Here is a 26380-nt window from a genome sequence, read left to right as displayed (position 1 = left end):
AGATAAAGATAATAATTTTAAACTTTGAAAATAATTTAAATTAAAAAATTGTAAAATAAAAAATTTTGAAAAATCTCTACTTTTTTAGTTTGATCATAACTTTGTTGTTTCAGGTCAAAAATGGTTTAAAAATAGATCAAACGATGCGTTTTTTTCTACCCTACATGCAACAAGCACAAATTTCATATATTGGGATAATAATTTAAACAAGAAAATTCACAAAAGCAAAATATTGTAAATTATCATATTTTTTATTTTTTCAAAAACTTTGTCAATTTAGGTCGAAAATGTATCAAACATAAATGAATTGAAGCATTCTTAACCGAACTGTAAGAAGCAAATAATAATTTTGAACTATGATAGTTATTAAAATCAAAAATATCTAAAACATAAAATTTTGAAATTTATCTATTTTTTTTGTCAATAAATTTTTTATTTTAGGTCAAAAATTGTTTGGAAATAAGTCAAATGATTTGTTTTTAACTCAACTACAAGATAAAAATAATAATTTTTAATATGCAGAATAATTTAAATTTTGAAAAATTCCAAAATTTAAAATTTTGAAAATTCTCTACTTTTTTAGTTTGTCAATAACTTTGTTATTTTAGGTCAAAAAAGGTTCAAAAAAGGTAACTTGATATACTTCGGCTTAATTGTGATTGGCTCGGTCTAATTTCTGAAAACAATAATTTGATATTAGTTTTAGTTGTCCATATTAGAGGGAAGAGTTCGTAATGATCTCCGCTAAGATTTGAAATTCACAAGAAAATAGTTGTGGTGAAAATGGGAAACCTTTGGATTTGAGAACAAGGTACAAAAGGTGGTGTCAACTTCCATTAACCTTACATACGTCGCATTCCTTTGGTCTTCCTCTCAACACTATACACTATATATCTCTTCACTCTCTCTTTCTAATTCTGATTGTCTTTGAAAAATTAAATAATCCATTACAGTAACTTTTTGAATCATATTAAAATTTGAAAGTAGTTTCAAATTTTGGTATACAAATTTAAACAACTTTCAAATTTTAATGCTGTTGAAAAAACATTGTTTTGAAATTTCGATGTATTATCATATAATATTATATTTTTATATCCAATGAAATGGATATAATAAAAAATCTCAAAAATGAGGCTAATTTCGATATGTTGAAGTATATTTAATGAGTAAAATAAAGGACCAGACAGTCTGATAAATTTCTCTTATTATTTTATTATTTTTTTTTTAATAGGGTGAAAAAATCTCTGTCCCGCAGTCGACGAGAACTCACAGTATACGGGACAATAGAAAACGAGTTTTGACTGACAGACCAGAGGGTGTATATATGCGTGGTTACGATATAACCTCTGCCAATAAAGAAACGATCGACGTGAATTCCTAACAGCGTGTGTGGGAGCTCGTTAGAAAAGCATGCGTTCCTGGCCACCCTGTCAGGCTTTTTATTTCAAAGGATGAAGAACACACACTCCTTCTTTCAATCCTTTCTCAAACACCAATTCTCTCAAAGAACATATAAAGAATATGAATAAATTCATTTTTCTTTTTCTCTCCTTGGAATTTTTTTTCTCTCTTGATGAATGTTTATAGTTTTACATATACTAAGAGTATTATAGGATTATCGATATGGCGACACAGTATAAATTGAGACAAAAAACGAATCATGATACTGATAATTGTCAGCATCATGATTATTGGTAAGGGGCCATACTTAAATTACGTAACGCTTCGTTTTGCAATTTTAGACCCCCCCCCCTCCCTATGTAACAAACTTTTACACATTCGCGCCAATTTTATGCTGAGTGTAACAAACATCTTGACCCCCCTCCCCCTCACTCCCTGAAGTGTTACGTAATTTAAGTACGACCCCTAATCATGATGTTGATAATTATCAGTATCATGATTACTAAAAATAAAATGCCAATAAAAATATGCTAATTTACTGTTAGCTTATTAAAATTATAAGATACTTATTATGAAAAATGTCTCTGAATTTGACGCGATAGCTACTTATTTTTGTAATATAAAAGTTAGCCCTTCTTCAGGTTGTAAGTCTGAATATACATTTATTATGTACGTCAAAATTATCCCGAGAACTATTGTTATAACGTTCAATTTCGTAAACAACTCAATCTGATAGTTTAAGGAAAGGAATTAATAGACACAGTTCACTTTAAACTTTAATTTATTTAATTTTATTTTTAAACCATGAATATTGGATAAAGTGAATTTAAAAGTGTGAGTTAATAAATTGAGTAGAGCTTACAATTAAAGACTTGCTCTCTCAAGAGTGGCTAGGTAACTGTCGAATAAAAAATGGAGAAAAGTTTTCAAAGAGGTTAAAATGAAAAATTTGACAACGTTGTATACAATTTAGAAATTTGGCAACAACGCATACAATTTTGGAAAATGTGAGAAAATTTTGAAGATGGTAGATTTTGAGAAAAAACAGATTTTAATTTTATTGCACTCATTAGCCAGGATGTCGCGACGAGAGTCATAAAGGGCTTAAGATTCAGAGCCTGAGTGGTACAGAAAAAATTGAGACTACCTGGATTCATTTCTAGCCCATTCCCGAAGTTTTCAGCTTTTTGCATTTTACACATGTTGACCAAATGTTCTTAAAAATTAACAAAGATATTTCGTGTCCGTTGACGAAGAAACAAAAATTCTCCTTTTATAATGTTTTTGAAAATAAATTGTTTAAAATGTAAGAAAACATAAAAACAAAGTAATCATATTTTGAGATTAATTACAAAATTATTTATTTGGTGGTAATTTTAGAATTGAACACTGAACATATTATATATATGAAAAGTTATTTCCATAGTTTTTATATTAGAATCAAAATGTTTAACTTTGTATTTATTCTTCGTTAAATATTCAGAAGTGCCCTGAATTGGAATAATTATTATTCATAGTATAGTGTTTATCTTGTTGGTTCAAATGGTTTAAATAATATTTAATATATAAATAGAAAGTGGAAAATTGTATATATGTCATTTTAACGTCAAATGTAATGACATTCGATAAATCGATTCACTGATAGGGAAGTTGATTGGTTGGCTTTTAAAGGATTATAGTTTTTCCGAAGGGAAAGTTGTTCGAAGCGTCGATTTTTATGTAAAAACTATAAATGTAGAGAAAATTGTTCTAATCGTTCTAAAGGTTCTTTAGATGAAACTTGCTATTAAATATAACACAATTTTCCTTTGATTGTTATTATTATAACAATTATGAATTTTATTATTATAGCTTTTCTCAATAATATATCTAAGACCTCGGAAATTGAATTTCGGCAATGCAAGTTTATCAAAGCTGTACGTGCAGTCTATATACTCTCTTCTTGTGGGTTTATGTTTCAGAACCTGAAGTTTGTTTGTTTAACTAAAATCTTTCTTGATGTCTACTCGCCACGCGTCCATCGATTAGATTTTCAATGTGTATGTAGCCTACATATAAAAAGCAGACAGTTGGTCTGTACTTCCAATATATTGAACTGTATTGACATTGAGGGATGAAAATTCGTATATTCCCTCATATATCCCGTATATTATTTGATTGCTATAAAATCCTTGTTCGAATTTTCGAAATCCGCATATTCTTCTATTTGCAAATCGTAATCGTTACTAACATTCGATTTTCATGACCAAAAATCGGAATCAAATGAAATATTGATCTAAATTTTCAGTCATCAATTTGATCCACTTTAGTATCAATTGGAATTGTTGAAAATGTGTATTTTATTTTTATACAAAAGTTGTACGTGCACAAAAATTTAGGAATAACAATATTGGAACCCGCAGTTGCAACCAGTTGGACCCAACAGTTGAAAATAAACTTTTATATTTCTATATATTGACGATGACACATTTCACCCTTTATTGACACTGAAACAAGAAACTGTCGCTCTTAAATATATTGTGTATCATGTCTAAATGGGACTACCTTGTCATCGAGACCCGAGTAACTTATTTGCCATTGAAAGAAATAGACGTGATCCGTCGGAAGTTGCTGAGATTATGTATACGCGCACCTTTTATGCTTTTATCCCACAAACACAGATTTTTCGACCAGTATTCTCGAGACACTTGTTCAATCTAATACATCATTTTTGACTTATTGCTCGTAAAAATAATAAATTTGCGTGATTGATAATCAAAAACAGCCGAAGGAAAATATTTGACGCAAAAGTTTGTTTCATCATCATTGTAAATCTGTACATAATCATTTATAAATCCATACATCATTCTTGTGAAACTCTGCATGGTCGGTGGGATGTTACTAAATTATTGGTTTTAAATACAAATTTTATTTGGACCAAGTAAAAGTATTATATTTACACCAAATGCTCCAAATGGAAATTTGAACCTCAAGTAAAAGTTTGAATCAATTAAAAATTTGAACCGTATAAGTAAAAATTTGGGTGCACTATATATACATATAAAATAATAATTTCCAAAATACCAATTTTTTCTCGACTGATTTTGTCAACAAACGGATTATTTACTGAAGAGACAGAAAAAATTCGAAATGACATGTATGTGTCCTATTTCGTTTTTGATGACAGACCGCACCTGACATATTTAATAATATAAACGATGGTATTTATAGAACCGAACAGTAATTGTGATGGACTAGTTACATACATAAGGGTTTTATTTATTAATAATGATTAACCTATATACAGACTTTATGTCCATCATGGTAGCAGACCTCTATGGCTTCAGATAATTTTAACCACACATTTAAAATTGCAATGAGTCTTCTTGAAGAAATATTTGCCCAGTTTAGTATATATACAGAAAACGTTATGGCAGCAGGTCTTTCATTATTATCTTTACCCAATGCCAAGATCGCAGAACAAAGATGAAGTCAGTTTTCGTTCGCAGGTATATTTGCTAAGCTAATTTTAATATGCTCCTTCGAGAGTAGCACAAGAAATATAAGCTTCATTCTTTATTGATGATTCTCTAAATACTCATACAGCGTATTCGCAAAGTTTTCAAATTTTCATACTGATCAAATTCTTTTCTTCCACATACAGATTAGATTCGTTTAACTATTACACCCAATTCAAAATTTGAATTCGGTTCAGTCTCTAATTTTGAATTAGGTCCAAAGTCTCTATTTTTTAATTAATAATATGATATATGGGTTCAAAGTCTAATTTTGAATTAGATTCAAAGTTCCTAATTGTTGTTTGAAAGGTCCTGAAAGTGCGCGCAAATTTAACCTCTTCTAAATTTGAAACATGTTTTAATATTTATTGAAACAATCAAATATTTAATAATGTTGGAATGGAATAGCGTGAATTTATTTTGAAAAAAATAAAGGATAAATTTTTCCGAGATTCATCATCATTATTATTTTTTTGTTTTTTGATATATTCATCTTGTCTCTAACGATGACAAGAGAGGGGTGAGCAAACATATATGAAAATTTCTGAACATGGGAGCAGGACCTCCCGGTATATATCCTATAGGCATGACGATGCATTTTCGCGCCTAAAACTTTTTCATTGTTCATTGAGTCCTCTTGTGTCTCTGTCCATCTTTCTCTATATGTATACACAATGCTGACAAGGGTCATCCTCCTCGATGAGTTTCGGTAGCTTCGATTTCTCACTGGAGTTGTTAAATTACACGTATTTTACACTCCAATATATATCTACATTCTTAGACGTCAAGCCCTCTTCAAACTCCACATACCATGATAAAAAAATATTTCTCCAATTTATTTTCATTTATGTTATGTCCCATATATACTTAAAGTATGCGGTCATATTAAATTTTACGTTAACTGATATTCTAGTTTCACATAAAATTTCAGAAACAGATCTAAACATTAAAAACATTAAAAAACATTTACATTATGGACTGAAGTCCATAATGTGGAATGGTTTTGAATTTTCGGATCCAAAGAGAATAATCAAGGATGTGCTTAATATGTTTTGCAGTTTCGCGACTGATGGGTGCCGGTTCGAATATGGCCGGATGCTCGGTGGGTCAGTCGATGGGCGATATGTCGAAATCGTCGGGAATGGGAGTCGGTGTTGGCGTTGGCGTTGGCATGGGCGTTGGTGCCATGCAATTTCCTCTCGCTCAGAGAAGGAAGCGACGAGTCCTCTTCACCCAGGCCCAGGTCTACGAATTGGAGAGGCGATTCAAGCAACAGAAATACCTCAGCGCACCCGAAAGGGAACACCTAGCTTCTCTCATCCACCTCACACCTACTCAGGTAAGTTTTAAATTTTTAGATTTTATTAAGTTTATCCATTTGCTTAGGTTGACCTTAATTCTTAATCCATACTAAAAATATCAACTTTTAAAGGTTGATAAGTAGTACTTTCAAGAAAGCTGTACGACTAAAAGTTGACTTAAAGTTGTAGTTCGTAAAAAATTATTCGTTTTTTCCGACGCTATAGTTGAGAATTATGAAAAAAAATTTCGATGACTTTTTCTTTTCTTGAGCAGAGAAAAATGTCTGAGTTCTGTTGGTTTAGGATTTAATATGACATTTCGGGGATAATCAATATTGAATAAGACACGTTGATGATGGGAGTGACAATCCTTTTTTAGTATTTTGTTTATTTTATGCTTTAATATAGTATTTTTCAAAAATTAATGTATGTGAAAATTGCCCCCCTCATCGCTGTTGGTTGACCGCAGTGAAGTCATAAATTTAATGCCTTACGGAATCTAATTTTCTAATAATTTTGATCAGCTTAACCCAATTTTTAGTTTAACCTGTGCCTATTAGCAGTTCTAGTTTCTTATCAGATTACATAAATCAGATTTTGATTTAGGTTCCTCTGCATAACCTTCGGAGCAATTGTTCTGATGATGGTTTTTTTTCTTCCTCTAATATCATCTCCAATAATATATAGTTATGTAGAAACGAATTATAATGAATCTTCGAGATGATGAGTCTTTTTAGAGGTCAGAGAGTTTAAAGTCGAATGAGAAATGCTCATCATAAAAGAGAGAGAGAGACCCGAGATGAACCGAGTTAGTGCGGCAGTCTGGCAACAATAAATAATTGTTACACAAATCATTGGCCGCATCCTGCATCAGTTCCCCTTCGGTCTGTCTGCCTCTAGTCTGCACTCATTTAAATATATAATTTTTAAAATCAATTAGAAATTTATTTTTAATTTTTTTCCAAAGGAAAGAAAGAAATAAGGAAAACGAGAGTCAACAATTTGTAGAGAGTGTAAAACGAAATTTTTAAAAATAATAAAGTCTTGGAATGGGTTTTCTATATAAACGAGAGAAAAAAGCAGCAGAATATAAGGGTAGTGACAAAAATGGCAAAATTCGCTTTTTCTATCTACAACCACCTCTCTTTGGCTATATAAAACTTGACTGCAACGAGAAGACGCACTCGTGACGGAAGAGAGCGTTCGAGTGCGCTCTATAAGTCTCAAGTACGATCCCAGTACTCAGTGTACTTGTTCGTATCCGTTACATCGATGGCTCATTAATTCAGATTCGATCCTTGACCTCACTCTCGTTTCCGATTTCTTCGGTTATTTCCCAATTTTTCTCTCCGCTTAATCGCGTTGATGAATAAAAGAATTAAGAGCCATAATTAAAACCTTTACACCAGCTTATTTATTCATTTTGTTTTCAATGGAATTTTTAATCTTCATTCCACGTTAGGTTGTACATAATTTTGCAACAAATGATGAATTATAATTTTCTTCATTTAGCACTACAGCTGTTTTTAGCAATAACAATAGTGATAGTAACAATAGAATTAGTACTATGATAGTAACAATAACCAAAAATGATAGTGAATGAACATAAACAGATCTTTTGGATGAATTGGAGAACACACGTAACACGCCATGTTTGCGTGGTGAAAAATCTGCTACTCCTCTGTGACAATATGTGTGTGTCATAGTTATGTATGTATATGAATAATGTACACATATCTCAGTGCGGTATGTACTCTCCCTGTACTCTTCACACGAGACACAGATGCGGCCCTCCATTTTACGTTCGCATTGTTACTTTAAGTGCAGCCCCTATTGTTGCCGCCTGGCCACTCCTGGCATTGTTACTTGCACTGTTATTATTATCGCTACTGTTGCCCCGACGAACAGTGGGGAAGACCTGGTTAGGAACCCTCGCCAGCTGCCGGCCGGGACACACATCTATCGCGCTCATATTAGGGGCAAATTACTCTCCAAATTTTACCGCGCGTGTACCAAAAAGTATTCCGCCCGCCGCGCCGTTTGTTTCGTTTCAAAAACCATAAGGCCCAGTTGGGCCCCACTGTTAAAGTTTGGTGGCTACTTTTTTACTACTTTTTTTAGTTTGAAAGCTACTTTTTAAAAATTAATTATCGAGTGCGAAGTCTGCGGGTCACATAATTCACATTATATATTAACAACATTTAAACACTTGTATTTTTTTTTAATATTCACGTCTAGTGAATAATCGAGCGTACGTTAAAAAAACGTCGAAGGCATTTTGCTCCGCTCCTATAAACGGGGCAGCTATGTGGCAAACGTAATTGCATTTCCCCGCTTCTTTTTTTCTTCGCGTGCGATGGAATCCAATTCCTGCACTCGTCTACAATATTCATGAAGAAAATGAGAACATAGAACATGGCGCTCTTTTTTTCAAAACCTTTACCAAGAGGTAATGCGCTGCACTGCAGTATGTGCAGCATGCAAGAGTGAGAAATTCCTTCATATATATGCAACGAGATGCGAGGGTGCATACATTGCAACTATGGCAAACATCAGGCATCTCACGCTCTTTTAAACGTTCCACAAATTTGCATGTTGCATTCCCCTCATCCTCTACTGATACATACGTCAATTACAGTTTGCAAAATTTTCCCTCTTAATGTCATTTTTTCCAATGGCATAAATATTATTAGGCTGAAATTCTTCATTAATGTTAAAATCTACTAAAAGTATAAACCTACTTTTGAGCTAAATAGGTACGCATCTAAACTTGCAGCAACATTAACATTTCCTCAATATTGTGAAACTTGCAACAATATTGTCAATGTTGCTGTAAGTTTAGATGCTGTGGAGGATGTTAGTAATGATAATCTTAATTATTAGCCTGTATCACACAAACTTTTTGCCGAACCACCAACAATTATAATTAGAAAATTATTCTTTGTCTTGTAATCAGTGGCATTAAATTTGCAGAGGTATATAAAAAAATTGAGTGTTCTAGAAGAAGAGAGTCGAGGCTATAATATGCCTCGTGACTCCTCGTCGTTCTCGTTCTCGAGAGGCACGGTTGACATTCAAGTGGCATTCTTCGCGAACGGAAGTCGATGAATCCCGGACCTCTAAAAAAATCGCTCCCTTCTCGTCGCACTCGTATATATACATTTCTAGTAAATATATATATGTACATGTATTTTGCTGTATATATAGAGCGAAAAAGCAGCAGAGAGTAGGTATACGCGTCGCGTCGTTGGATCAATGATTTCTCAAGCACGGAAGTGAGCGAAAGAGACCTGATTGCAATCACGAGGTTTTCAGCTTTCAATAACGGAACATTTTATGTCGAAAAAAAGAGAACGTCGAGGAGAAAGCTTCATCGCCATTACTGCTTTTTGTATATACGCGTGCATATATATATATATATATATATATACGTAACAAAATGAAAAGCATTTTTTTATGTTTATACTGAAAAATATCTTAAATGTTTTTGGTTTAAAGATGTTTAGGAACCTATATAAGTACATTACATCTATTTAAATTGCATTGCGAATATTTAGATGCAATAATGCTATCTTCTAATTTTTCTACTTCTTCTTTTACTTCAACACTCGCTGTTAACTTGAAAGTGTCAAATTGATACCAAAGTTAATCAAATTGTTGCTAAAAATTTGGATCAATTTATGATTTGATCATCATTTTGCATAAATTTGATACTTTCAAGAAAACTGCGTGAACCTATATAATTTTTCAAACCTTCGCAAGACTTTTAAAAAATCCTAAAAGTCAGATAGGATAAAAGTTTTGAATGGCAAATTGTATTAAAGATAATAAATTATACATGTTAGTATAGATTTTCTGTTGCATATTAAGATCATAGTGTTAAGTTTCTCCTGCTTGAAAAGAGTAACGCAATTCTTTTCCTCAGCGTCGAAAAGAGGAGTCGATGTGACGTTTATGCAGGATAATGCGAGATAAGATTGCAAATGCGAAGAAAGAAAGAGAGAGTTAGAGAAGAAGCAGGCCCGTCGGGTTTCGCAAACAGCATTAAAGTCTCAATCTTTGTTCGAGCGAGCAAATTTCAAGCGAATGGAATCCCCTAAAAGACCTCATACACTGCAGGTACACAAAATTATATATGTATATATAACCGAGTGTATGTCAAAAGAAAAAAGAGAGAAAAGTGTTAGCATGGGGGATGCTTGTGCACACAACATTATTTTTCTATAGGGATACGCATCAGCAATGGCACAAAACGCACATATACATTTACAAATATAAACCTCCTAAAGATAAAGGAATAATCTTTATCTTAATGTATATGATATCGTAAAATTATAATTCGTCATAATTTTACTTCCGGATAGCACAGTAAAAACATGTACTAAAGAGAAAAGCATGATGCTGGGTCAAAAACTTTGAAATCGAAAAATCTTGAGGTATACCTCAAAATACTAACTGGATGCTGTTGCATAGTTCTAAAACTGTCATCTGCATGCGTGAAAATTTATGAAGATGAATAAGTTACCTCTACAGAACTAAGTTCAGACAAATTTTGTAAACATCTTTCATCTTAAACAAATTCTCTTAAAAGCATCAGACAACAACAGCATTTACTGACAACTTTTGGATTACGGCTTTTTAGAATATATTTCGGAATTTCTGGTTTTGGATTGCAGCTTTTAGGCATTTCGAAATTTCTGATTTTTGATTACAGCTTTTAGTCACTTCGAAATTTCTGATCCTCCGTACTGGACCTAAATTTAAACTCAAAATTCTTGATTCCGAATAAGTTAACAGAATATACTCTGTAAATTTTTGTGATGCTGTATACGCATGATAATCCCTAATCCACATTGGACGACAACACTAAATTTCTAAATCAGATTAAAACTATAAAAAAAGTTGCAAAGAAGTAGCTATCGAAAAAACACTTCACAAAACTGCCAAAAATTCCATTCAATATTTTATTTTTCTGACTTTTTCCTAATTTTCATAAAAAATATTTATTTATTTCTCATCCTGATGCTAATAAATTGAATTGCTACAACGAATTTTATTATTCATGAAACAATTTCAATATTTATAAAAATAATTTAATTTTTCTGCCAAGAATTTTATAAAAATTTTTAAATAATTGATTTCTTTCGATTTATTTTACGCCTACTCTAATTTAAATAATTAAATTCCTGAGAAATTTTTGTTATTCATGAAAAAAATTGAATTCTTACAAAGTTTTTACAAAAAATAATTGTTTAAATAATTGAATTCTGTTTGGAAATTTTATTAAAATAGTAGATATTAAAATCATTGAATTGCGAAAAGTTTATAAAAATAATTAAATTTTACAAAGAATTCTATTAAAATTTTTGACAATAATTGAATTCCTGAGAAGAATTTTATTATTTATGAAAATAATTGAATTTTTGCAAACGATTTTATTAGAATTTTTTTAAACAATTGAATTTCCAAGAAGAAATTTAATACTTTTAAAAATAATTGAATTCTTTGTTATGAATATTGTTATTTATGAAAATAATTTAATTTTGCAAAGAATTTTATTAAAATGCCTCAAAATAATTTAATTTTCGGGAATAATTTTGCTATTTATCTTTAATAATTGAATGCATTCGAAGAATTATTTATGTAAATAATTGAATTATTGGGATAAATTTTACTAAAATCTAAAATAATAATTAAATTGTTTGATAAAAATTTAATTAAAATTGTATTTTGAATATTAAATTTCTACAAAGAATGTTAACATTTATGAAAATTATTGAATGTGTATAGAAGTGCATTAAAATTTTTGAAAATAATTGAATTTCTTGAGAAATTTTATTAAAATTTGTTAAAAATCATTAAATTCTTTTGAGAAATTCAATTAAAATTACATTGAAAATATTTTATTTTCTAAAATAAAATGATTCAAAAATAAAATAAAATTTTGTAAACAATTCAATTAGAATTGAGGGCCTGGAACGGATAACTGCGCCTGCAACGCATGGTTGAAAAGGACTATACCAGCCAGACGACAGTGAGCGTCTCTAGGCCTCTCTCACTGCTGTCTGACTGGTACAGTCCTTTTCAACCATGCGTTGCAGCCAGTTATCTGTTCCAGACCCTCAATTGAATTGAAAATAATTTAATTCTTATATAAAACAATTTTTAATAATATATTTTATTTCTTATAAAGAATTTTATCAACATTTCTGAAATAAATAATTACATTTTTTCGAATTTATTAAAATTTTTTTTTAAATAATTGAATTCTTTAGATAAATTCTATAAAAAATTGTCTTGAAAATAATTGAATTTTTCCGAAGATTATTATTACAATTTTTTTAAATAATTAGATTTGTCAAGGAGTTTTATTAAGATTTTCAAAAATTTTAATATTCTTTAAAAAAATTGAATGCTTTTGAAGAATTTTATTATTTATTGAAAATAATTGAATTCTTTCAAGGAATTTTATTAAATTTTCTGAAAATAATTGAATTTATCCGAAGATTATTATTAAGATGTTTTTAAATTATTGAAATTTTTATAAAAAATATTTTTTATTTAAAAAGTAAAGAATATTATTACTCATAAAAATAATTGAATTTTATAGAGAAATATTTAATTAAGAATGTATTAAAAATAATTATACCGAATATAATTCTAATCATGTATCCTCGATTTTAAAGGAAGGATTGTATTAAATTTCCTCTACTTTTGTATTACAAAGAAAAAAAATGATTTTCTAGCAGGTATAACAACAGCGACTATTTACTAATTTACCTCTAACCTCTATAATATTTGGTCCAGTAGACGCTAGCAGGCACGTACGGTGCGACAGAAGAGAAATAAAGCCCTAAATGGCTGACGCCGGGGGGTCCTTGCAAGTTTACTTAACACAGGGAGCTTAACATTAACTGACGATTAACTTTTTAAAAGCCCAGGTAGATAAATGAAACGCCTCCTGAAACTAAAAAATGGCCTGACCCAAAGACCTGCTGCCCTGCTGGAGGTGCATGGTGGTGAGCCACACTTTTCTTTAATAGACCGTAAAATCCGACAATATAAACAACCTGCTTCTGCTTCTCCTTCTTATTCATTCCAAAGACTCTATATACACACAACATTTGTTTAAAAAGTCCCTAAAAGTAATTGGGCTTGACAACTTCCGGCTTTCGTTCCATAACGAGATTATTATATTCTTAAAATAAGAGACGACAGTTCGTTAATTAACTGTTTTGTTAGTCCACACGATTTCTTATTTTAAAAACATTTTCTTTAATATTCATATTCTTATTCCCAAAATATTTCAAATCTATTTTTTGGTTTCAGAACCTTTCTATAGAATTCATAGAATATGAAATTTTTAAAATTTAAGCCTTAGGTCGATATTATAACCTATTTTGATGTCGTACATTTTTTATATATATTAGTTATTTTACTTTTTTAATACATTGTTTTTATTATAGAATAGAAATTCCTGAACGTCTGATTGGACAAGAAGATGAATTTTGTTCGTGTATATTATATATATCTTTCGATATGTGTATACGAGATCAACGAGAGTCAAATTATGATTAGGGCTACTGTTAATTGGCGCGTGTTGACTCAACTGAGTGGCAGCTCGAGGGCAAACACACCCGTTTTAGTTCCCTTTTGTTATTTTTTCCATGAGGCCACAATTCAAGGCAATGACTTTCCGATTAGCTGCGTCAAAATACGCGAGGATGCTGCAAATTCATACGCGACGATTTCAATTTTTTTATTCCTATATGCGCAATCGGATTTTGAATCTTTCTTCACCGTACATAACCTCGATAATACTCACAATGACTTATCTTCAAAAATTTTTTGATGAAATTCTTTAAAAGAATTCAATTATATTTTCAATATACAATTTTAATTGAATTTCTCAAAATTAAATTATTTTTTAAAATTTTGAAAAAAATTCTTTATTAGAATTCGATTACTTTCAATAAAATTGGAATTGAATTCCTCGAATGAAAGTATATTATCAATATATAATTTTAATTAAATTCCACGAGAGGATTCAATTATATTTAAAAATTTTAATAAAGTTCTTCGAACCGCAATTAAATCATTTAAGATTCAAATTTTGAATGGACCCTGTCAATTTTCCATAGAAATATCCATGAGGTAAAAAAATTTACAGATTTATTTCCCACTCAAAAGGTATAATATTCCTAAAATAAAAGAAAAAGAAGTGATAAAATAATTATTTTGATAAAAGCGATAATCTTATTCCAAAATGGTATTTGAGAGAAGAGAAAAAGAGAATTGTTGTTCTAAACGAAAATGTGTCTCGGAAGCTGTAAATGCGGCAATGATTTGATTTGTATAAAATTGAGAATCGAAGGGGGGATTTCGAAATGTATATAAAGGGGGATGAAGTTTTATGTATGTATCGAAAGATACGTCTATATAAAATGTGAAAGTTCGAGGAAGCTGAGGAAGAACCTGGGGAGGACTCTGTTATTTCAAGAAAGAAGGACCATCCGTCGGACTGTTCGTTCGTTTGTCCGCTGCCTCGTAGCAATGCGCTGAGTAAACATCAGTTGGATGAGATGTCGATGTGCACGAACAAGAGAGGGAGTGAAAATGAGAAAGAATATCAAAGAAGAATGAATTTCAAAACCTACATTTTCATTTCTGTCAAAGCCTATGTTATATCGTCCAGAGAGAAAAAAATATTAACAGTTTTCCAAAAATCCGCATTTGAACAAAAATTATATTTTCGAACCATGCAAAACCAATACGAGAACCAAAATTAAAAAACGAAATGCGCTGGTAAATTCTAATAGAAACTAGACCTAATACACAGAAAAGTAAATCTTAATTTAAGATCAATCTTAACCTATTAATGATGGGTCCATCATCACAGAAACAAAAATATCAAAATAGTAACTATTGGGATAAAACCAATCCCAATAGTTACTTTTTTGATATCTGGGGATCAATCCAAATTTTTATCAATTTGATCCGTCTTCGTATCGATTTGATACATTCAAGAAAACAGCAAATCCATTTCGTAAATTCAGCGTTACTATAAAAAATGATAGTTAATCGACACCTAATGATATGATAATTGTATTATATAAATAATAATAATAATAATAATAATAATAGATACGGAGAGGCGATGGATTTGGCCGAAGGCGTCTTGACTATTAAAGGACGATAAATCTTGGGATTAGTTGGCTCGTTATTTATGCGTTGTCAGTCGCGTGTTCTGAGTAGCTGTTATCCTGTGTTCGACAGCGGGGCAGAGGGCTAAAGTGGACGATTGATCAAGTTAGCGTAACGTCATTACGCGACCGCATCGGGGACTATCGCCCTCATCCCTAAAATATACAATATATGTAACCACCATCAAGGCCAATTTCTCTCCTCTATACATGAACATTTATACTAAAACATCACACCCACCTTCTTTCTATTATCAAATCGTCTAAACAACTCTCGACAAAAGTTTCATCGCGCTTCGTTTAACGCTTTCTTTCATCGTCGACCCTTTGAAACAATCTCTTATTCCAGGCCGTTCAAATGATGTGTAATTGCTTTTGCGGTTCTCATCTCTTTTTGCATTCTCATTTCAATGATATGTTTCAAAATTTGCAACATCACTATGTTAACTTGAAAGTATTAAGTTGCAACGAATTATAAAAAAAAAATTACCAAAAATGTGGATCAAATCATAAATTGATCTCTGAAGAACAATGATTATACTTATAAATTTTTTTGCTTATGATTTTTGAGGATTTGTTTTTTCTACATAAAAAAGCGCTTTTACAGCAATTGAACGCGATTAGGGTATTTGAGTGTGTGGATCGGATCAGCATCTGCTTATGACGGGACCATATATGTATGCTGTAATCTCGCACATTATGCGAGATTCACAGGGGCGTTATGATCGTTTTAGCTTGTCGGTACATAACTGAGAAAACAATGCCCGAAGTGTCACACGTTCAAATCTCTCTCTGTCTCTCTGCTTTAGCGCTTTTCGTACCCTTTTCAAACAAATCAAAAATACATTGTGCTTAAGCAAAAAATTAAATTGTCAAGAAAACTTCCATATGAAATTATATTTATAAAGTAAACTTTATATTTTTCTACATTAAGGATATAAAAATGATTTATATTTGCCAAAAAAAAAAGAATCAAAAGTGTTGCGATCATTTTTTTGTCAAATATAATCCATAGGTGATGAAAAATAGAATATATTTTGATGCGTTTTTTCCTCAAGTGCACTAGTAATCGTTAAACTCGAGAGGAAGATTGTAAGATCTGCGGGGGTCCATATGTTGCACTTTAACCTACACGGTCGAGTGGATGTAGCCCACTGGTATACATGTACTCTAAAGAATCATAAAGTATATAGTAATCTCAGTGAATGTCTTTATGTATTGTGGCTCTTTTGTCGATTGAATGCAATGAAAGCCCTTCAAGGGAACAAGGGGCCCCGATTAGCGAACCATGAATCGAGAGGACTATATACTTTATATATATAAAAGTGTCGCGTATAAGGTCTTTTTGGGCATTTGCCTCCGCCACAAAATTTTAATCTCCAATTCTTCATATATATTTAATCTCACACTTTCTCGGGTTTACCGCGCTTATATATAAATAAGCTTTTCGACACCTGAGAAAATAATGCAAACTTATTTACATTCTCTAGATTATATTAAATTAATTAATAATATTTATATTACTTCCTAATTCCTAAATTTAAAAAGTTATATTTTATAATCACTTTATTAAAACAAGAAGGTGACTAATTTTACTTTTTAACCCCTTAACTGCCATGGTAAAGATTTGTCGAAAGATTTGGCCAAAATCTTTGCCATGGCAGTTTTAAGGGGTTAATATAATTTTAAAAATAGTTTGAGTCGATCTAAAGAAAGAAATAATATTAAATAATATAATCCTCTTATTGTACAAAATTTATTTATTTTGTCTTCTCTGGTTGCAGGTGAAAATTTGGTTTCAAAATCATCGGTATAAGTGTAAACGACAAGCAAAGGAGAAAGCCATGGCCGAACAGAACGCACAAAATCAGGTAAGTCCTCTAATTTTAGTAAAACTTTGTATTATTAAATCTTTAGGGAAATAGTTTATATAAATTCAGTCACAATTTTAAAACAAAAGTTTCAAATTTTTTAACCATACCCAACGGGAAGTTGCCAATGTTAACGATTGGTTCAATAATGGGCCATGCTTGGTACCCAATGGTTTTTTCTTGGCAAAACAATTGGCAACCATCATTGGACCACCAATGGTTTAAACTTGGGATGATCACGCTACTGCCAATGATCGGTAGCCAAGCATCGGGCCAATATTATTTGCCAAGGAATTGCCAAGGAAACAAAATCGATTTTCAAAAGCTTGATTTTTTTATTGGCAGCCAACAAAAAACCAAGGTTTTGAAAATTGATTTTTCTTAATTATTAATTAAAATTTATTTTTCAAAAATATATTTTTCAAAAAATTATTTAAAAAAAATATATTTTTTAAAAATATATATTTTTTTAAATTAATAGAACATATTAATTTAATTTGTCACCTCTGGTAAAACAAAGATGAAAGACTGATAAATTCCCTCACTTTATATTTTACAGTGGAGGGATGACTGTGAATGTCTTTGCGAGAGAGGAGCAGGTACTTATATAGAGCCAGTGAGAAAGGTCACAAGCGAGAACAAATCACTAGCATGCACTCTGGCGGCGCTTGTCGGAAGTGGCGCAATGTTGGTTGCCAAGCGCTGTGTCGATAATGTCAGGATATGCATGCGCGCCAGAAAACAGTTCCGACAAGCGCCGCCAGAGTGCATGCTAGTGATTTCTTCTCGCTTGTGACCTGTTTCACTGGCTCTATATAAGTACCTGCTCCTCTCTCGCAAAGACATTCACAGTCATCCCTCCACTGTAAAATATAAAGTGAGGGAATTTATCAGTCTTTCATCTTTGTTTTACCAGAGGTGACAAATTAAATTAATATGTTCTATTAATTTAAAAAAATATATATTTTTAAAAAATATATTTTTTTTAAATAATTTTTTGAAAAATATATTTTTGAAAAATAAATTTTAATTAATAATTAAGAAAAATCAATTTTCAAAACCTTGGTTTTTTGTTGGCTGCCAATAAAAAATCAAGCTTTTGAAAATCGATTTTGTTTCCTTGGCAATTCCTTGTCAACTAATATTGGCCCGATGCTTGGCTACCGATCATTGGCAGTAGCGTGATCATCCCAAGTTTAAACCATTGGTGGTCCAATGATGGTTGCCATTAATGTTCCAATAATGGAACGGAGTTCGCCAAGCATGGCCCATTATTGAACCAATCGTTTACTTCCCATTGGGTAGTAAAAATTTAAAGAGTAATAAAAAAATTGATTTTGCAATAATTACATATGTATATGGGTAGGAAAAAGCGTGCCCTGTCTTGATCTAAGAGGCGTCGATGAGAAGATTTATTCACCCGAGTTTTTAAAAAAAAAGTGTACATAGTATGCTGAAATCTAACGAAAGACATGATTGTTCCGATATATCTGCTTGCAGATGTCCTCAAATATATTGCCGAGCACGTATGCCGACGCGCTCAATTGTGAAAGCGCGTCGACATATATACTTTTGAATTTTAAAACGAATTCACGTTTATTATTAAAAGAAAGCAGGTTTCTTCACTTGTATATTCACTATATAGAAAAATATATCCTTTCAGTTTGTTTCTTTTAATTTGCCGCCAAAATTGTAGTGAAACTGTTTTATTAATGGTCGATAAAACAGTTTCACTATTTGTTAGTAAAATTATTACTAAATCATTTGGTGAACGACTTTTTGCCATTTCATTAGTAACTTTTTACTAATTTCGATTTAAAGAGTAGAATGAACCAAAAACTATATCAAAACTATGGCAACGATTTGATAACAAAAGTAGATCAAATTATATAAATATTGATACAAAGGCATATCAATAGATACTTTTAAAATAATTCCATATTCATCCGATCGCACTTTTAAAAACTTACCCCCATGGGAATAAAAATTAAAACTTCTCTAATATCCCATTTTATACAAATTACTTTCGGCAGAAAGATTCAATTTAAAAATTTATTCAAGTTTCATAAAAAAGAATGATAAATAGCCACTTGAAAAAAGATATAAGAGTTGAAGGCATTTTTATTTATATATATACATCAGGCACACATTAAGACACATATAATAAAGATAAAATAGTTATAGAATGTAGTAGAGAATAGATGAGTCTATAATGTTTAAAATGTATTGAGTGTTAAGCGGAGCAAAACTGTTATTATCGATGTCGATCAACGGAGGTAATGGCGTAACAATGAGCTCGACATTGTCGCGGTGCAAGCAATACGTAAACAGCATACACAGCATTAATGGAGCTGAAAGTAATCTGTTACCCTGATCAGCGTCCCCTTCGTGCTCGAGCGAGCAGCCGCCCCATAATTTACTCGTTAGCTAAAATATATCTCACAAGAGTCCCGGTAGACCCTATAGTAGTGGGCTTCCATTTTCGGTACTACTGCCTCATCGATTTCAATTCAATTCACCAGCGTTTGTTTACTCTCTCTTATTCCTTTACAGCCAATGCTGATCCGAAATCTCTGATATACCCCATCAGGTTTATTGACCGGAATTTATCAAAATCCGATTTACTTTTCAATAGCTTCAATTTTTTTCTTCGAGTTTTCTTTCTATGCTCTGTCGGTAAATCTGCATTACCGGATAATTAAAATCTTAGTTCTTAAAATGAGACGGGAAATTTGAATTTATCTCTTTGCTTATTTATTCTCTTTGACAATTTTGAATATAATTACTATAGGGGCCAATGAAAAAAATAACTAACTCTTTTTTTAAATTGTACCCCCCCCCCCTCCCCTGTTGCATACGTTAGCGCCATTTTTTCTGCTGATGTTACGTATTTTTTGAACGGTCCGATTAGTCCCCATCAAGCAACCAAATATTGTCATTTCAAATTTCGCGCCCGATCTACTTTACCGACAGAGCATAGATTGGAAACTCGAAGAATAAATCGAATACAAATTGTGCAATAAGTTTTGAAATTCGCGAAATAAAAATAGGATTAAGTTTATTTTTAGAATTTTTGTATGCGATATATAATTTTCTGGACTAGAGCCCTAACAAGACTCGTATATCTATGAACTATGGCCATTTTCGCCGGAAATGATTTAACGCGCGTGTTGAAGTGCGGATAAAGTGGCGTAACGCGTGACGCGCGCGAACCATCACACTTCTATGACCGGAATCATCTCATCTTTATCACTGTCAAGAGTGCACGGCCTCCACTTACATATATTGTATATAATTTCTATGTTCGTGCCACCGACAATTTCCTACAATCATCACACATCATTTTCAACATATTATTATATCTTTTCTCGCACCACCCATCATTCACTGTCGACAATGCGATGTTAAATTCAAATTTTGTTTCAGTTTTAATTTTATTTCGTATTTTATTATATTACTAGCAAATTATACGCATACGCAGAACGCGGTATTCATTTATTATTATTTTCGAAATATTTAGTAAAATTTCTTTAAAAAATTCAACTATTTTCAAAAATTTAAATAAAATCCACAATAATTTAATTGTTTTCATAAATAAGAAAATTCTCCGCAAGAATTAAAATATTTTCATAAATAATAAAACTCATTGCCGAATTTCAATTATTTTTTATTATTAATAATAAAAATTACTCTTTTAAGATGCAATATATATAAGAATAATAATTACTGTGAAAGCATATTTTAAGGTCTTTTTTCATTATTATAATTCACTTGCAAAAAGTAAATTTTGCAAGAAAAAGGAATGATTTTTTTTCGTTTCTCTTTTATTCTTAAGGGCAATTATCTGAATATCTTGGCTTTTCTTTTGTCTAAAGTCCTTGACAGTAAAGTCGAAGCGTTTAAGTTAATTACTTCAATCTTTGAAAAGAGTGCAGCTTTTTCTCACAGAAAATTCTTAGCGACGACTTTTAATTACAATTATTATTATAATTATTTTAATTACTATTCCGTCAATTTGTCTTCTTTCAGTATTGTCTATTTCGACTTGAGCACATATAATATAATATAGAATAATATAATATAATACAAAATGATATATAATACAATACAACAAAAAAATCATACTCTAAAGGCTAAAATTCAGTCAAAAGTGTCCGAAAATGAAATATATTTTTTACAGTGAATATAATACTATAAAGCATAATTAATAAAAATATTAATTATAAATAATCATTTTCTTCATTAACGATAAAAAACGATCCTAAAAATTCCCTATATTGCATTCACTTTTCGCTGTTTTATTTCCTTCACATTTTATTTATAATTTGTGATTTTTTTATAATGTGCATTATTTTAAAAATATATTTTTCAGAATATACACATAAAATTTGATTGTATGGAATTGTCGCATTTATATATAAATATACATATACATATATATTGCACACGAGATTAAATGTCGCTTAGATGGCAAAAGAAAATAAATGAAAAAAAAATGCAGAGAAAAAAAGAATGAAAAGAGAAGGAATAAAATCGGAGTAAGCGGCAACCGTGCTCAGATTTTTCTCCTTTTTCCTTCTATTCCATTTCCCCTTTCTGGAAGCAGAGAAAAAATTTCAAGTGCTGGAGCGAGCGAATTGGAGAGAGAAAGAGAGAAATAAGAGAGGTGAATATGGCAGGGGGAGTTGGGAAACAGCCTCTCGAGGACCAGTCGCCATCTTGCTTTTAAGTACAGTCAAGTACAGCACCTGGTGGCAAAACATATTTCTTTATTTTAATTATCGCTAATACAATTTATCTCGTTAAATTAATTTTTTCCAAAAGAAAATTGTCTTACGGAAAAAATTTATTTCTTTTTTGAGTGGGGAATTTTTTTATATATTTCGGTCAAAATTACAAGAAAAATATTATAATTATTATATAATTATAATTATATAAATATTTAATGAAAAATATTACAAATATTATGGTTTTATATTTTATATGTTTAGTAATAATTCATATATATGGAGCGCGCTCCGAAGAAAGGTCCCTGAATAGCGTCTATAAAACTATACTATATTTGAAGTTACTAATGGTAACAATAATAATAAAATTAATAATAACAAATAATAATTATTATTTACATATTGTTGATTATAATTGTTTGAACTAATACTTCAGTTAAATAATAACAAATTGTAATTTTTTATAATCAACGCAATTGCAATAACAAACAATAATAATTAACAAATAGTAACAGACAATAATTAATAAATAATTAACAAAATTGTAATAATAAATAATAACAAATACTAATTGACAAATAACAGAATTGTTAATAATATAATAGTAACAATAAGTTGTAACTACCAAATAATAAAATTGTAATAAATAATAACAAACTATAATTAACAAATAACAACAAGAATGGTAACAATAAATAATAACAAATTATAATAACAATTCGTAGTTGACAATTAACAACAAATTCTAACAGAACCTTTCTTCGGAGCGTGATACGTATATTTAATTATTAGTAGAATATTAAAGAGAGAAAATTGTATTTTAATTTTTAAATATTAGTCTATTTTTTTTTTTTTTTTTTTTAAAGAGAAAAATTGCTGGCGCTCTCGAAATATCAGAAATAAATAAAAAACGAAATAGCACTCTCTCTGCAGGAGAAAATATAAAATATTCCTTTTGCAAGTTTGAAAAAATCCCTAAACGAATTTATTCCGCTCAAAAAAAAAAAAAAAAAAAAAACTCGCACAAAGTGCGCGGATGCGATGTTAATGTTTATATGCGAATTTTTTTTTCGAAATATTCCTCACTGATTTTCTCGAGTATAATATATATAAGTAATGGAAGGCTCGTGTCGCAATGCTTATTATTAAAGTGTCTCTTAAAGGAGATTTACATAGACATCTTGGAATGATTTTGAATAAATAGAAACGGCTACCGTACATACATATATATAGGTATACATGAAGCTTATCGAACCTTCGACCAACATTGACGATGAAGAGAACGTACCTCATCGTCGTCGTGGTCGTGGTCGTCGTTTCTCTCCGCGTACAAGATCGTATTAGTATTAGGCATGCCAAACAGAAGCTGAGCGTACCTGACAGGTCGACCACTCAGCTGTATCAACATTGAGTACACGACATTCCTCTCCTGAATTTCGCTTCACTGTCTTGATGTTTTAACTCAATACATGTCTATATATGTCTTCGAATTTATAAAAGTGTATAAAAAATATTTAAAAGAAAAAATACTGACGCTTAATACTTTTTTTCTGGAAGTTATTTTTTTACTGTGTTTTTAATTTTATTATGATGCTTATACAACTGTTTATGCGACTCGATTCCTTTTTTTATGGATAAGATTTATTATTTTTGCAAAAGACGAAATATTTTATTACTTTCTCAGGGAGAATTTGTTTATTTAAAATTTCTATTACTATTCTATCAAATGACAATTGTATCTATAGTGACTTTTCGATCAAATGACCATTCCAAACTTCGCACTCGACAATAATTAATTTTAAAAAAAGTATCAAAAAGTTTTAAACTAAAAAAGTAGTAAAAAAGTAGCTATCGAAAAATTAAATTTGACGACCAAAAAAAACTGTTTTTAGAAACTTAACTAAACTGACATATTCATGAAAGAATTTAAATATTTATAAAAATAATTTAATTTTTGCGAAGAATTTTATAAAAATTTTTAAATAATTCATTTCTTTCGACTAATTTTATGCAAATTCAAATTTAAATAAGGGGTCGTCCATAAACTACGTAACACTTCAAGGGGGAGGGGGGGTCAATCTATTTTCTACGTTAATTGGAAAAAATAGCGCTAGTGCATGTAAGGGGCCGTTTATAAATTACGTAACGCTTCAGGGGGTAGGGGGGAGTCAAGATATTTGTTACACTCATTATAAAAATGGCGCTAATGTACGTAAAAGTTTGTAACATGGGGGAGGTGGGGGTCTAAAATGACCAAAAAAAGCGTTACGTAATTTATGAATGGCCCCTAACAGCGTCTACGTGGGGGGAGAGGGGGGGTTAAATTTCCAAAAAATGGGTCTACGTAGTTTATGGACGGCCCCTAATAGTCAAGTAATCAATTATTAGAATCAAATAAATTTTCTGTTCATTATAACAGAATTAACTGAAAATGAAATTTTGAATTTGTTTCAGAGTTCGAGTTCGCCGCGACGAGTGGCGGTTCCGGTCCTAGTGAAGGACGGCAAGCCGTGCGGAAGCGGCGGCGGCAACGAGGGCAGCAGGGGCGGACCGTCTGCGGCGCTGGCGAGTCCCGCGCCCCACATGACCACGGCCTCCAGTCCCCATGGGACCCACCACGCGGCCTCAGTCGCTCACCACTCGGTCGTTGGCGTCAGTCACGTGATGAGCTCGAGTCAGAGTCTGCAGCATTGCTCCTACTCGAGGACTGCGGCCCAACAATCAATGCAGCAGCAACAGCAGCCACAGTGCAGCGCGTACCTACCACTCCAAGGTCGGGCCTGGTAGTGCGCGCCTTCCGCGGCGGGGGCGGCGGCCTACGCCAATCCCTCCGTCGCCGGCCCCTGGGCCCTCGCCGCGGATCCCACAGCGTGGTACGCCATTCCCGAAGACAGTCCGTGAAATCAGGCCTTTTACTGTACAGACTAAGGTGTCTTTTGTCCCCCCCACCCCTCGGCCCTTTGATAATAATAATAATAATTTACACGCACGTAACCAAACTCGAAGAAAATTTTTATTTTTGACAAAATATATGACTAAAACGTTTATTTTTAAATATAATATATTTATATTATATTTATATTCTATTTTTGGCAAAACTTTATCAAATGGTCCATAACTTCTTTAAGACAATGAGGCACTTTACACTGTGGAATCTGTTTTACCGACTGTAGATAAAATAAATTTATTTTTATCTACAGTCGGTAAAACAGATACCACAGTTTGAATCAGTATTAATTTCCTTGGTTTTCAGTGACATTTCAGCGAAAAATTTTACTCAAGTGCTTCACTCGCTAAATTCCATTTTTTTACCGGTGAAATTTCACTGATTCAATTTTAAAAAGTATAAATTGAAAATCGACTGTTTCGAACGTATAAGAATTTTTCTTTTGCGTTCAGGTCACATGTATACGTATTTTTAATCCTAATATATTTTTTTAAAGTAATTCAATTAATTTAAAAAAAGTATTTTTTAAAATTTATTATTTAAAAAAATGTATGCGGCCATTTGACAAAAGTTCTTCATAAAAATAAAATTTGAGTAATTTTTTGATCACGTGTATAATCACATCCCGGTGTTACTGTTTTAAGAAAAAATATATTTTTTTAGTTCTAATTGTTTAAGATTATTTTTTTCATAAAATTTTCTCAATACTTTTAAAAAAATTGTTTATTTTTTAATTTTTTTTTGTTACTTTTTTTGTAAAAATTTTAATTCTGAAGTATAATTGAATTGTAATAAATTGAATATTGAAAAGAATAATTTCTTTGCATCTGTATATAATATTTTATAAAATAAATTACAAAATAAATAAAACTTTTTTTGTTTTTTTTTCTAAATTTGTTTATAAATTCAAAAAGTAATTTAAGTGCTTTTAAGTGAAAAGAAGAAACGAATGAAATTCAGAAATCATACCCGTCCTAGAAAATAAATAATAATACAGAAATAAAAATAGATTTCATAAATGTCGTATAATTCAAAATACATTTGAAGTATTTTAAAATACACTGTCCATTTCTATATTTTGTATATAATAAATAAATAATATAGAATTTTGTCAAATTTCAAAAAAATTCACTAGACGAAATATATTTCATCAATAAATCTATGTAAATAAACGATTTTGACCAATTAATACGAATACGCTTAAACCCGTGTAGAAATCACCATGCTATGCCTAAAATGATTATTGGCCCTAGCTTGGACCTAACTTGGCAACCCCTTTTTATATATCCTGGGCTGGTCCTAACTTGGTACTAGCTAGGAGATCCAGTTATGACTTAGAAAAATTTTTAGGAAAATAAAGTGTCAAAATTGATACATGAAAAACATGTAAAAATTGATAAATATTCTCAATTAATATTTATAAAATTAATTGA

At 31.1% G+C, this 26380-nt stretch overlaps 1 protein-coding gene across 1 annotated transcript in view; it reads left to right on the top strand.

The window, feature by feature from the left end:
* LOC122511865 (homeobox protein Nkx-2.4-like) overlaps positions 1–25572 on the top strand; it is a 28980-nt gene extending 3408 nt beyond the window's left edge. Inside the window, exons 2-4 of the mRNA XM_043627390.1 lie at positions 5957–6237; positions 17187–17273; positions 24455–25572. Of these exons, the coding sequence (XP_043483325.1) occupies positions 5957–6237; positions 17187–17273; positions 24455–24787 (701 nt within the window). The 3' untranslated portion in view covers positions 24788–25572. The remainder of the gene's footprint in view (positions 1–5956; positions 6238–17186; positions 17274–24454) is intronic.
* Positions 25573–26380: the final 808 nt, after the last annotated feature.

Source organism: Leptopilina heterotoma, unplaced genomic scaffold (genome assembly GCF_015476425.1).
Source record: "Leptopilina heterotoma isolate Lh14 unplaced genomic scaffold, ASM1547642v1 Lhet_90, whole genome shotgun sequence".
NCBI classification, from domain to species: Eukaryota; Metazoa; Arthropoda; class Insecta; order Hymenoptera; family Figitidae; genus Leptopilina; species Leptopilina heterotoma.
Note: the sequence above shows the minus strand (reverse complement) of the source record. Positions and strands in the feature narration are given on the sequence as shown.